The 13974-nt window shown below is 43.7% G+C and overlaps 1 protein-coding gene and 1 long non-coding RNA gene across 4 annotated transcripts in view; one reads left to right on the top strand and one right to left on the bottom strand.

The window, feature by feature from the left end:
* Nucleotides 1–13974, bottom strand: part of ABL1 (ABL proto-oncogene 1, non-receptor tyrosine kinase) — a 163397-nt gene that overhangs the window by 45401 nt on the left and 104022 nt on the right. The window contains exon 1 of one of the 2 annotated variants that reach the window (XM_035260574.3): nt 5339–5592. The exons of the other annotated variant lie outside the window; for it this stretch is intronic. Within the exon in view, the coding sequence (XP_035116465.1) occupies nt 5339–5417 (79 nt within the window). The 5' untranslated portion in view covers nt 5418–5592. Of the gene's footprint in view, nt 1–5338; nt 5593–13974 lie in introns of those variants that run through there. 2 annotated transcript variants of the gene reach the window in all.
* Nucleotides 5028–7667, top strand: LOC118144948 (uncharacterized). 2 transcript variants are annotated; one of them, XR_013519611.1, is made up of 5 exons: nt 5028–5167; nt 5346–5402; nt 6081–6221; nt 6437–6534; nt 6710–7667. It is a non-coding gene; the product is annotated as an uncharacterized LOC118144948 (long non-coding RNA). The 2 variants fall into 2 exon arrangements; XR_004729916.3 differs by having other exon boundaries at nt 6434–6534; nt 6710–7663.

Raw genomic sequence — 13974 nt, 5'->3', positions numbered from 1 at the left:
GCAAGCTTGTCCAACCCATGGCCCATGGGCTGCATGTGGCCCAGGATGGCTTTGAATGTGGCCTACCACAAATTTGCAAACTTTCTTAAAAACATCATGAGATTTTTGTGGGATTTTTTTGTTTGTTTCCTTAGCTCATCAGCTGTCCTTAGTGTATTTTACATGGCCCAAGACAATTCTTCTAATGTGGCCCAGGGAAGCTAAGATTAGACACCCCTGTTGTAGACAGTAACAGTTCTACTCGTCTGGGGACAAAGTTACACTATCAAAACTAAGTAATTATAATTAGCAAGCTATTCTTCCTAACAGCTTTGAAACTGTAACTTCACTGTGTAAGAAAACAAGACTGACCATAAGCTGATAATTGTTAAAGGCACATAATAAGTACGTGGGAGTTCACTAAGCTATCTACTTTTGAGACAGTTTTAAGCTGGGTGCAGTGGCTCATGCCTGTCACTTTAGGAGGCTGAGGTGGGAGGACTGCTTGAGCCCAGGAGTTTGAGACCAGACTGGGCAACATAGTGAGACCCATCTCTATTTTTTGAAATTAAAAAAAGAGAGACAGTTTTAAAAGTTGACATTTAAAAAAGAACAAACAAACCTATGAATTTATTTCATAAATTGTTCTTCTGTGTGTTTAATTAAGTTCCACCATTATGGAGGAAAAGTTCAAGTCTTCCAACGTCCCATTTGATCTTTAGTTCTTATATATTTAAAAAAGCTGTCCACTGATTTTTTTTTCTGCTTTTAATTCAGATCAGTGATTATACTGGCAGAATTACAATGACTTTATTTTACAAGGTGATAAGTAGCACCAGATTTTCAGTTTTCACGTTTGAGGCTGTGGAAATATTGTCTCTGGACAAGAGAAATAAAATGCCAACCATGAAGCCAATGGGAAATTTCTCTTGCACAATTAAAATATTGACTATGGGAATAACAGAGGGTGAGAGGAAGAGAAGATATTTTTCAGCCAAAAATCACGGAAAGGAAATATCAATTATATGCATCAAAACAAACTTAGAAACAAACTGCTTCATTAACAAGAAAAACTATGGGGGGATGAGCTCAATTCTATCATCACTTCTATCATAAGACAAACCAGTAAAACCATCACTTTAGGCTGCTAAATATTTAAGATAACAACAGTTTATTATTCTGCTAGGCTTCTGTTCTGTGCCAGGCTCTCTGCTAAACAATTTATACAAAGTCTCTCAGCAACTCAGTGAGGTAGGGATTACTATGGGCCTTATTTTAGAAGTGGGAACACCAAGGTACAGTGAGCCTCAGTGAATGCACACGACCAGCCAAGAGCACAGCTGGCATCTGGGTCCAGGCGGGCTGGCTCGGGAGCTGCCTGCCTGCACTAGAGAATAGGACCCTAGGAACACATGGGGGCCATAAACCGGCCTGGACTTAAGGGCATCTCAGAGTAATCTTGTATCAACGGAATACAAACATACATTTAACTCTATCGGTTTCAGAGCTTTCCTTCAATCATCTTATAGGCCCTCAAAACATCCTCTAAGGGGGGCTGAACAGAGGATGGTCTCTCTGTCTTAGACGTAAAAACACAGAAGCTCAGACAGGTCAGAGGAAAACTGCGATCTTCTACCTCCAAACTCAAAAGTACTGCCATCTAAAAGTACTAGATTAAACTGGGGCCCTTCCTCTTCTCTAGAAACCTCAGAGCACTGGTGTGAAAATTAAGTGAGGCTGTACATGATGTGCTCAGCGCCAGGGCCTGTGACATCTTAAATGGTCAACAATGTTAATGTCACCCAAAATGAAATGGCTGGACTGGCCTTTTATTAGGTAACAGAAGGAGTCTCCCTTTCTTTGTTGCTGAACAAGGGAATTATCTAATGACCTCAGGAGAGAGCAGAAAGCAAGCATAAGCTTCTCCAAAGCTCAAGTTCAAAAAGTGAATCTGTATGGCTGGCACCACATGAAGCATCCGCTGGAAAGTTAGCTGCTGAAAAGAAGTACTTAAATGTGGGCTCTTAAAATAAATTTCGAAAGTTCAGGCTGAGTGCAGTGGCTCATGCTTGTAATCCCAGCACTTTGGGGAGGCCAAGGTGGGAGGATCACTTGAGGCCAGTAGTTCAACACCGGCCTGGACAAACTAGTAAAAATAGTGAGATCCTGCCTCTACAAAAAATTTTTTTTTCATTAGCCAGGTAGAATATCCTTGCAGCCCCAGATACTTGGGAAGCTGAAGTGGGAAGATTCCTTGAGCCCAGTAGTTCACAGCTGCAGTGAGCCATGGCTGGGCCATGCAGTCCAGCCTTGGCGACAGAACAATGTTGCATCTCCAACAACAGCAGCAACAACAACAAAAACAAAAAAGTTCAAGAAGAGTTCAGTTCACAGACATTAGTTTTTGATGCTACAGTACAACAACTGGCACATTCATGTACAATATTCATGCGCAATGGATGTAAATACAAACACATGAACAAATAACAATAAAATGAAAAGAAAATCCTGATTTCAAAAGGCTAGTGTTCATGTTTTTCCTTTGACGTCTCCAGAGAAAAGAAATAGTCAGAAAATTCAGTGTTCAAAGTAGACCAAAGGTTGCAAAGCTAAATGTGGTCCTGGTGAATAGATACTGCCATACACATGCATATTCACGAAAAGCTGGAGAGCAAAATTCACATGTTATAAATGCTTATATGTGCACACAGTATTCTAGAAGGACACACATAAAACTCCAGGCTGATTGCTTCTAGGTGGAGAAACTGAATAAGAGAGAGAATTACTTTTCAGTAAAGACTTAGGATTTCTTGCATACAGGTATTTTTACATAATTTGAAAAAATTTAATCCTACTGCTAAAGCTAATCATTTTGCCAGGATCAGGTTTCTAGAAGAGAAAAAGAGACTACCCTTATATTTCAGGGATTAATTGGAGGAGTTTCTGAAGATACCATTTAAAAAGCCACAGTGAATTCCAAAAGAGACAAACTGTCACAATCAGTAGAACATCAAGTAGCTAAAAGTGGGCTCTCCTGAGCCAGATAGCCTGAATTCAAATCTCTTTACCCCACTCACTGGCTCTGTGACCCTAGACAAGTTACCTAACCTTTTGGTGACTCAGTTTCCGCATCTATAAAATGGAAATAGTCATAGGACTGTCATGAAAGATAAGTATATTTGCTCATCTAGAGTAATGAAACAGTATTTGGCACACAGTAAGCATTTAATAATTGTTAGCCATCTTCATGTTGGGCGATGTTGCTCTGACAGCTAGGCTGAGTAGCAGGTAGCATGCACCATCAAACCACGTTTATGGTAGAAGCTTCTTTGATGGAACATTAAAAAACCTGATCTCATTCGATTTTCTCCCTGACATGGGATGCCTAGGACCCTGAGTGGGGGTAAATAAACACTGATTGACTGATTTTGGCTGTCAGTAAAAGTGGAAAGCCTAGATTACTTATCCAGATGTTGGGAACTATTTTTCCCAAGAGACAAACAGCACTTCCCGTGCTCTAAGAGACGATCACTGAAGCTTGTTAAATTCTATCAACTGCAAAATGATGATTCCATTTACTTTCCCTAATTAAATGTAACAACAAAAAGAAGAAAACTAAGAAAGAATTCCTAGAGTGACATCTTCCTACATGAAGCCTTAACCCAACACAGTCTGCTGCACTAGAACTTATTTATTTTATTTATTTATTTTTTTTGAGGCTTGAGAGTCAACATTGTAATTCATTTCAAGACATGCTGGAATAAGATGTTTTAGACTTTTTCCCAAAACAATAATTAAACCAGCCAGGTCCATACTAAATCTCCAGTTTACTCCCAGGAAAACAAAACAATGCTGTAGCAAAGCCGTGACCTAAACTTCGCTCCAGCTCTGCAGTTACAAAAGTCCATTCATCCCCGCCTTAGGCACCCATCTGCAAAGTGGAGATGATGATGCCCAACACTAACTCGTTACAGATGAAAATGAGAATGTGCTCAGAATTTTGAGCAACTTGGAAAAAATAAGCAATGTGTTAACTGAAGATTATTTGGACTGCTCAGACGTCAACTTTTAGGGACAAATAAACCATCTCCACCCTCCATAGGCTCTGTGAGCCCACTCAACCTAGAGGAGCCTTCACTGGGGCAATCAGCCCCCTGGAATCCCAGAGAGAGAGAAGACGAGTGAAACACACAACCTGTGGCAAGAAGGGCAAACATGTCTCACCTACATGACTAGTGTTACGGTTTGAGCTACATCTGTGACTCCAAGCAGGCTTTCAAGGTAGAGTCACAAGGACAGGAAAGGAAAGAAAAATAGGCTAGAAAATTAATGAGGCCTCTATTTCTCCTGCTTTTTTAAAAAGGAAAAACATGGCATTCTAGCAGAAATCCTACTTGATCTAAAGTGAGCTTCACATTTCTACTCTTACATTGTCTTAAATGAAAACAAGAGAAGTACCACTACATCTCTGAAGCACAGACAGCCTTTCTGCTGAAGGCAATGGTCTGGAAGCACCAGTCTCAAATCAGATCAATTTCATACCCACCTAGAAGCTACGAAAGTGAAGACCCATAATCCTCAACTTACTTTTTTCCATTTAGAAAACTAAAGACAACAACAAGAAAGAAAAATAAAATAAAATAGATGTAATTAGAGAAAGAGAGTAGGTAGAAAGAACGCAAAAGTGAAGCCCTCCTGGCCTGAGCTTCACTGAAGGAACCGAACATGACACCTTAGTACTCTGGGGGACTCCACCGAAATGCCTTCTTAAATTGGCTGTGATCTCTCTCCCTTCCGCTGAAAAGACAGCGAATTCCTAAAAACTTCTTCGTGGTCTGCAGATAAGATGGGGGTGGGGGAGATGGAAAGATCACTTGAAATTCTGTATCCATAAATGGTAGAGTGGTGTTCCCTCTGTACGCGATGCTTAATGGAAATGGCATGTTTTCACAAACACCGGTCGATCGTTTTGACACACAGTCCCAATTAACGGTGGATTCCACAACGTGCGCTCCCAGGAACGTTAAGGCCTGTGAGTTCGCTTTCTCAAACTTTTTCGGTGGAGCCCACGGTGTGGGGCCCCGGGACGCCGCCGTCACCATCCAGCGTGGCTCTCCCAGGGCTGGCGCCGGGGCTGGGAGCCACATCCGCCGGCGGCACCTAGGGGCCATCGCGAGAAAGAGAGAAAGTAAAGAAGAGAAGGAGAGAAGGAGAAGGAGAAGAGAGAAGGCGGGAGGGGGAGAAGGGGAGATCCAGGGAGGGCGCGGGCGGGAGCACGCGGGCGGCGAGGCCTATGAAGGGCCCAGCGGTGGCGGGGGGCGCGCGGCTACTCAACCCAACCCGCGCTGCCCGGGCTTACCTTCCAGGTAACAGCTGGAGGACGAGGACAGCCCCTTCTTGGATTTGCAGCCCACCAGCTTCAGGCAGATCTCCAACATTTTCCCGCGCCGGCGACGTCGGGGGCCGGCGCCCCTTTCCCAGCCCAGTCCGCGCGGGCCCGTTTCAGGCCCAGCTCGGCCCGCGCGCCCCTCCCCGGGCGCCCCCGGCCCCGCCAGGCCGCCCTCACCACCGCCCTGCGCGCCCACGCCCGCCCATGACCACGGCCGCGTCTCCGCCTCGCCGGGACGCTCCCGTTAACAAAGGGCCCAGAGAGGACGCCCGCCAGGCCCGCCCCCGCCCCGCCCCCGCCTGCGCCTTAACCCCTTCCTGGCCGCGCGCGCCCGCGCCCGCGCCCGCGCCCGCGCCCAGGGGCCCCCGCGTTCCCAAGGCCGAGCCTGGCCCACAGCCACCGCCGTTTTCCTGAGCCAAGCCGGGCCAATGGAGATCCTCGTAGGATGAAGGCCGCGCGCGGCCCGCCGAAGTCTTTCTTCACCTGGAAGCGCAGCCCCAGCCCCCGGGGCAGGGAGAGGGCGCAGGCCTGCTCTCCTCCACTTTAGAAGCAGCGCGCGACTCCACCGCGGCCTGGGGCGTCCCCAACCTGCACTGTTTCTAGCGAGTTTCCCCGTGCGCCGGTGTCAGGCAAACCCGATGTCCGGAGAACGCTGGTGAAAATGCAGATTCCTCTGCAGTTACCAATACTAACTGGTCTCATTTCTACTCAGTGCGCATCCTGTGACTAAGGCTGAGGCAGTAGGTGTCTGGGGAGAAACAGAGCTGGCACCCACAGGACAACCACATGGACGCGCGATCGGGTCAGGCCGCACATCCAGACCAGGATGTGAGGTCAGGCTGCGAACAGGCAGGTGTGAGTTCAGAGTGAGAGGACTTAGTTCCCCCAGTGAGAATTTTCAGAGGCAGGGTCTGAGCCTCTTCCCCAATTCATTTACTTCAACAGAGAATGTTTCCCCTTCCTTTGGCCACGGGAGGGGTGGCGGGGGGGACGGACCACTGTCTAAAATCCATTCATTCTTATCTTTTTAACTCGTTTGGACTGACCACATACAATGTTATAAAGTAGCAACAATCACAATCGTGTTACTGGCAGAGACCCAGAAATCCAGGTCAGAGGGAAACAATAAGGAACCCAATGGCACCAAATAATCCAGTAAAAATCAGGTAAGAGGAAAAGGAATTTATTTCATAAATGGTGTTAGGTCACAAAACTGCAGTCCACATCTTCTAGCCATGAAGAGTAAGAGCTGACATGAGCTCTTCCTATATACCATGTTACCTTCAGTACTGTACTACATCTGCACAATGACTGAGAAAACAGATTATCACCATTCTTCAGGTTAAAACAAAACAAAACAAAACAAACCCACGGATGCTCAGAGAAGTCAAGCACCTTGCCTGGAAACAGGGGAGATGGACTCAGCCCAGGTCTGCCCGGCTCCAGGATCAGGCTCCTGACCAGTGGATGACACTGCCCTTCACACCAAGAATAAATTCCAAGCAGATTAAAGAATTGAATATCTTTGGTCAAATAACTAGCATTGTCATTACATGTTTCAGAGAAAGCCTTGGTTATAAGACCCTGGCTACTTTCTAGCCTATCCTATAATGACAAAAACCTGGGTATCTTCAATACATCAGGAATGGCTAAGTAATAAGATCTTCACTTAGGTCTGCCAAAAACAGCACATAAAAACTCCAAATTGGACTGGATGTGACTAGTGTATATTATGGGGTTCTCGGCCCGGATGTCATTAACTTTTCACACGCGTCCTGCCAAATTCTGGTCAACATAAAACATGTATTTTTACTGGGATTGAATGGACCTACTGCTAGAGTCATGGTACCAGAACAGGCCTCATGAGCATCCAAGAGGGCACCATCAGGGAAGTTTGCAAATCCCATCATCTGGAGATGCAGGACTATAGGGCACCAAGGGGTGGGTGCAGTGACTCTGGATGCTTTCTAGGTTCTGGGAGGCACTGTCATTCTGCTGGACAGCTTGCATGTGGTGAATGCTGATGTGTTTAGTGTTGCCTTGAATCTTTCAGCCTCTATACGTAATGCCAAAAATCACACTCAAAAGGGTGCCACCAATACGAACAAGCGAAAAAACACAGTATCTCTCTGTTTTGTGGACCTTTTGGAAAGCTCAAGGGCCTTGGATCAGACTATAATAAAGTCTGTCATTATATAGCATTTCAGATTAAAGGGCTATATTCAAATTGGCAACTTAATGCCAAGAATTACACATTATTAGGCATTTTGGAAATTCTAACCATATCCTTGAATACCATCTGTTAATACAGGCCCAGATATTTGTTTGCCTTGTGCTGTACTTTATATTGGTATATAAGTTTATTTTAAAAGCTAATTATTATTACTAACATTCTGCTCTTGAGTCTAAAATGATCTTATCCTCTTAAATCCTCTTAAAATGAGTAATACTTATAAACTACACCCAAATCTTTTTAACTTAATTATAAAGCCATACATCCACAGATCTAACAAAACACTGAATTAGCGGCAATGAATACTGAAAAAACTGCCAAATTTGGCCGGGCATGGTGGCTCACGCCTGTAATCCCAGCACTTTGGGAGTGTGAGGTGGGTGGATCACCTGAGGTCACGCTTTGGAGACCAGCCTGGCCAACATGGTGAAACTCCATCTCTACTAAAAATACAAAAATTAGTCAGGAGTGGTAGCAGGCACCTGTAATCCCAGCTTCTCAGGAGGTTGAGGCACGAGAATCACTTGAAACTGGGAGGCGGAGGTTGCAGTGAGCTGAGATCATGCCACTGCACTCCAGCCTGGGCAACAGAGCAAGACTCATTTCCCAAAAAAAAAAAAAAAATAGGAGAAGAAAAAGAAAAATTCACTGTTTTGGAAGAGAGAAGAGTTGCTTCTTGTTTTCACTGGGAATAGAACAAATAGTAGTGGATATTTCTAAAATCTGAAAACAAATTTCTGAATTTAAGATATGCGCAACTCTAGAACAAGTTACTAAAAGAGGGCTCTTCTTGGATGATTAGAGGAGAGAGGCTGATGTTTTTTTTTAATTTGGAATTTAGTCCTATTAAGAAAAAGTTGGGCAGTACCCACCACAGAAGTGGGTCCAGGGAAGAAGGCCAGATTCAGGATGTGGACGCTCCACCTCCCAGCAGCAAGACTGGGTGTGAGTGCAGGTGGAACAGAGACAGATGAACCTGACAGGAGGCCTGGCTTGGGACCCGAGGAGCAGATGACCCCAGGTCTGGCTGACCCCTTCAGTGTTTCTAACCCAGCCAGTAGCTTTAGGGGGAACAACAAAGATCTTGAGGTGTGTACATACTATTTCACATGCAAATACCACAAAGCCCACTTCTCTGATTCAGCAAACATTGTCCAGTGAGCCTGCCAGGTCCTCTAGCTCTGTGGGTTCAGTCTCTGTCCAACTAAAGGATAAGATAGCTTAAAAGGTCATTTCCATCATATCAATTTTTGCCACTGTATGGAGACACATATGTCCCTTTAAGTCTCACGATTTTTCAGTCGGGTAGGACTACCTGCTGGTCACGAGTTACGTGTCACAAAGGCTAGTGCTGAGTCTCAGATCTACCACTCACTGTGGTGCCATGAGCAAGGACTTCACCTCTCAGAGCCTCAATTCTCTCATCTGAAAAAATGGGAGGTGGTCACAAGAGCAGTTATCTCACAGGGTTATGATGGCGATCGGGAGTAATGAACGGAGACTGCCCAAAGCACAGAAGGTGCTCAATAAACAGCAGCTATTGTTATTTCCAAAAGAAGACTATTCCTGCATCAGGTCTGTGTTCCTGCCTACATCTTTCTGCGACTCAGTCAAGGGCTCAAATTAACAAACATGCTATGTGAACATGATTCCAGGGAGCACAGTCTGGAGGTTTTCCAAGGGACAAGGAACTCTATTTTATGAAGAAAGAAACACTAGCTGTGAGGCAGGAGTAGCAACAAAGGTTCAAATGTCACAGGAGAGCCCTACCTTTAATCCTATAGCAAAGGTTTGCAACCACAGCTTCAGCAAAACACAAACTCCACACCCCCAAATCTTGAATGGGGGCCTAATGCAGACCCCAGATTTCGTGCACAGGCTGCACATATGAATATCCTTCAAATGACACTGATTTTTCTGTTAGTCCTCTTGGTATTTCCAGGCTATAATTCTCAGCTGGGGACCAAATCTGAACTGCCTTAGAGTAAATCCGCTTTCTAGAAAATCTCATTACAGTAAGACTTTCCTATATTTTTATAATTAACAAGTCTAAACCTAACTGTCAAACATTTTTCTCTAGAAGAAGAAAACTAATAGTATTAGTATGCTCATTCTTTAAAATTAATTTTTCGTTTTAATCAAAGTAATATAGATAACATGGTTAAAACTCAAACAGTACTTAAAGTCTTGTAAAAAGGCTAAAAATAGTCTTGTAAAAATCTGGTAATAGAAAACAGCAATCCCATTCCCTTTTCTGTTTCCCCAGAGACAGCCTCCTCCAGATTTTTAGCTAATAACATCATCTTGCTGTTTCTGAATTCATTAGCTTTATCCATTATCTATTAACTTATGACAGGGGTTTTATATTATCACATCCATAACCCCCCAAAATAACAGAATCACAATTTGGAGCATAAATCAATAGTCAGTGTTTACATTACTAGGATGATATAAATATCATTCACTGCTTAGCCAATAATATACTATGAATATTTCCTTTATTATACAATTTTGTTTATCCTAAAGATATTATCTTGTTTTCATTTAATTAATCTGTCTTTATTTATGTATTTATTTATTTATTTTTTGAGATGGAGTCTTACTCTGTCACCCAGGCTGGAGTGCAGTGGCGTGATCTTGGCTCACTGCAACCTCTGCCTCCTGGGTTCAAGCGATTCCCCTGCCTTAGCCTCCCGAGCAGCTGGGACTACAGGTGTGTGCCACCATGCCCATCTAATTTTTTAATATTTTTCATAGATACAGGGTTTCACCATATATATGGGCCAGGCTGGTCTTGAACTCCTGACTTTGTGATCTACCCACCTTAGCCTCCCAAAGTGCTGGGATTATAGGTGTGAGCCACTGCTCCTGGCTCATAGTCTTCTATATACCTATTACTAATTTCCCTTAAATACTTCAAAGATCTTTTTTTTTTTTTGAGACGGAGTTTTGCTCTTGTTACCCAGGCTGGAGTGCAATGGCGCGATCTCAGCTCACCGCAACCTCTGCCTCCTGGGTTCAGGCAATTCTCCTGCCTCAGCCTCCTGAGTAGCTAGGATTACAGGTGCGCACCACCATGCCCAGCTAATTTTTTGTATTTTGAGTAGAGACGGGGTTTCACTATGTTGACCAGGATCACCTTGGTCTCTTGACCTCGTGATCCACCCGCCTCGGCCTCCCAAAGTGCTGGGATTACAGGCTTGAGCCACCACGCCCGGCCTACTTCAAAGATCTTTCTAACACCTAGTGATATTTTTTTCAATCACTAAAACATTTCAAATATTCTCAGTTCTATTTATTGACTTACTTCTTCATTTTACTGGAATTCATCATTCAGTAGCTTCACAGAGGTGGGGTGGGAGGGTACGTGTCTAAAAAAAATACCTTTCTTCTACCCTGACAATTTGTCTGGCTATAGAATTCTAGGTTGAAAATAATTTTCCCAAATGAATTTTGAAGGTATTTATCTACTACTATCTAATTTCCAGTATTGTTTAGAGATGCAGTCCCATTCTGCTTCCTGACCCCTTAAAATGACTTGCTTTTTTCTCCTTTTTTCTCTTTGGAAGCTTTCAGGATCTTCTAACATTCTTGGTGTTCTGAACTTTCACAATGATACGAGTCTCCTTCATATATCATTCTGGACACTTATAAATTCAGAGATTTATGTTATTCAGCTTTGGAAAATACTCACTTCGCTAAACTGAATTTTTTCCTTACATTCAACTTCTCTTCTCCTCCATTTATTTCTTCATTATTATCATTATTTTTTCTCAGTTCTGTTTCTGGAATTCCTACAAAAAGGATATTAAAGCCCTGGAATTGAGTTTCTAATTTTCTTTTCTTTTTTTTTGAGACAGTTTCGTTCTCGTTGCCCAGGCTGGAGTGCAATGGCATGGTCTCGACTCACTGCAACTTCTACCTTTCGGGTTTAAGTGATTGTCCCGTCTTGGCCTCCCAAGAGTTTCTAATTTTCTTCTGTATTCTCTCTTATAGTTCTCTCAATAGTCCATGTCTTTATGTTCTATGGGGTTAGTGCAAAAGTAATCACAGTTTTTGTCATTAGAATGGCAAAAGCCCCAATTACTTTTGTACCAACCCAATACACTCTGAGACAATTTTCCACATCCTCTGTTGAATTTTAAATTTGGGATATAATGTTTTTAATATTAAACAATTCATTCTTGCTAGGTGCGGTGGCTCACAACTGGAATCCCAGCACTTTGGGAGGCCAAGGTGAGTGGATCATGAGGTCAGGAGATTGAGACCATCCTGGCTAACACAGTGAAACTCCATCCCTACTAAAATACAAAATATTAGTTGGGCGTGGTGGCGCAGGCCTGTAGTCCTGGCTACTAGAGAGGCTAAGACAGAAGAATCACTTGAACCCTGGAGGCGGAGGTTGCAGTGTGCAGAGATTGCGCCATTGCACTCCAGCCTGACAACAGAGCAAGACTCTGTCTCAAAAAATCTGTTCTTGCCCACTCCACTATTTTCAGTCAATGGCCTACCTGGACCCAGGCTGGGGGAGGTCAGGCCCCTGAGTCCAAAGCCTCTACAGGGCATTTCTCAATATAATGCCTTCCTGTAGGTGGGAAGGAGAGGTGGTCATCTGACTATATATAGGGTTGGAGAGGGGTTTGAAGAATCCAAACCCTCCTTTTACAGGCTTTCAATTGATGCCCTTGATTTCAGCTTCAGGCCTCACTCCCCTGCTTTCTGTGGTACTAATATGCCTAATTTCTGAGCTTTCCCCAGTTTCTTACAGGCAAACCAGCTCACTCTTAATCAAGGTCTCTCTCAGAAGAAGTTAGGTTTTGGCATCCTTGGTTCTGCTAAATCTATTACCTCCCTCTTGGCCTTTCTTATCCCTTACTGTCCCCTTTGGGCTCCTTTAGGCTTTATACATCTTTACTTAAAAAAAAAAAAAGAAAGAAAGAAAAGAAAAAGGGGACCAGGCTCAGTGGTCCACGCCTGTAATCCCAATACTTTGGGAGGCTGAGGCAGGCAGATCACCTGAGGTCAGGAGTTCGAGACCAGCCTGGCCAACGTGGTGAAACCCTGTCTTTACTAAAAATACAAAAATTAGCTAGGCACAGTGGCACGCGCCTGTAATTCCAGCTACTCAGTAGGCTGAGGCAAGAGAATCACTTGAATGGAACGGGGAGTGGTGGCACACAGGTTTCAGTGAGCCAAGATCCAGACTGGGGACAGATGGAGATTCCACCTCAAAAACAAACAAACAAACAAAATACTTTGGCCAGGCGTGGTGGCTCATGTCTGTAATCCCTGCACTCTGGGAGGCCCAGGGGGGTAGATCATTTGAGCTCAGGAGTTTGAGACCAGCCTGGGCAACACAGTGAAACCCCATCTCTACAAAATATACAAAAATCGCTGGGGGCATGGTGGCGTGCGCCTATAATCCCAGCTACTCAGGAGGCTCAGTCAGGAGAAGCGCCTGAGCCCAGGAGGTGGAGGTTGCAGTGAACTGAGATTGCACTGACTCTGTCTCAAAAAATAAATAAATGAGTAAATAATTAAATCTTTTTATTGTCATTTTAAGAATCTATTTAGCCCAGATTGCATTTCAGACAACTGTGACATAGATAGGTTATATAACTTGCCACTAGGTCACATACCAAGTTAGTGGCAGAGCAAGAAAAAACTCTATCTTCAAACGCCCTCTTTAAATCCTTTTCCCATTACATGACACCTACTAGGTACCCATGATTAAGAGCTGACAGACAAGTTTTAGGACTGAAAAACTAAACTAGTAGGCTGAAAAACTAAAATTTGTTACGAACTATAGGTTTGAAATCTTAAATTTGCTGGTGGTGAAGAAACAATGAAACTCTAAATTCTTAAATCCAATTACAATACTGTACCTAAGGTTTAAATATAAACAGAAATATTGCCAGGCACAGTGGCTCACACCTGTAATCCCAGTACTTTGGGAAGCCGAGGAGGGTGGATCACCTGAGGTCGGGAGTTCGAGACCAGCCTGACCAACAGGGAGAAACCCCATCACTACTAAAAACACAAAATTAGCTGAACGTGGGGGCGCGTGTCTGTAATTCTGGCTGAGGCAGGAGAATTGCTTGAACTTGGGAGACGGAGGTTGTGGTGAGCTGAGATTGTGTCATTGCACTCCAGCCTGGGTGACAAGAGTGAAATTCCAGCTCCAAAAAAAAAAAAAAAAACCCACAAATATTATAAAGCAAAAATGGTTTGGGATATATTAAACTCTAAGTGCTTGAATTCAACTAAAGAGATTTTGCCGTTTTCATCAGATGTCTCTATCCTTTTAACTTTTTAAATAAATGCCAAATAATTTTATTTTAAATCCCTGTAAGTCTTGTTTGCTTTTAATCTG

Source organism: Callithrix jacchus, chromosome 1, assembly GCF_049354715.1.
Source record: "Callithrix jacchus isolate 240 chromosome 1, calJac240_pri, whole genome shotgun sequence".
Taxonomy (NCBI): Eukaryota; Metazoa; Chordata; class Mammalia; order Primates; family Cebidae; genus Callithrix; species Callithrix jacchus.
Note: the sequence above shows the minus strand (reverse complement) of the source record. Positions and strands in the feature narration are given on the sequence as shown.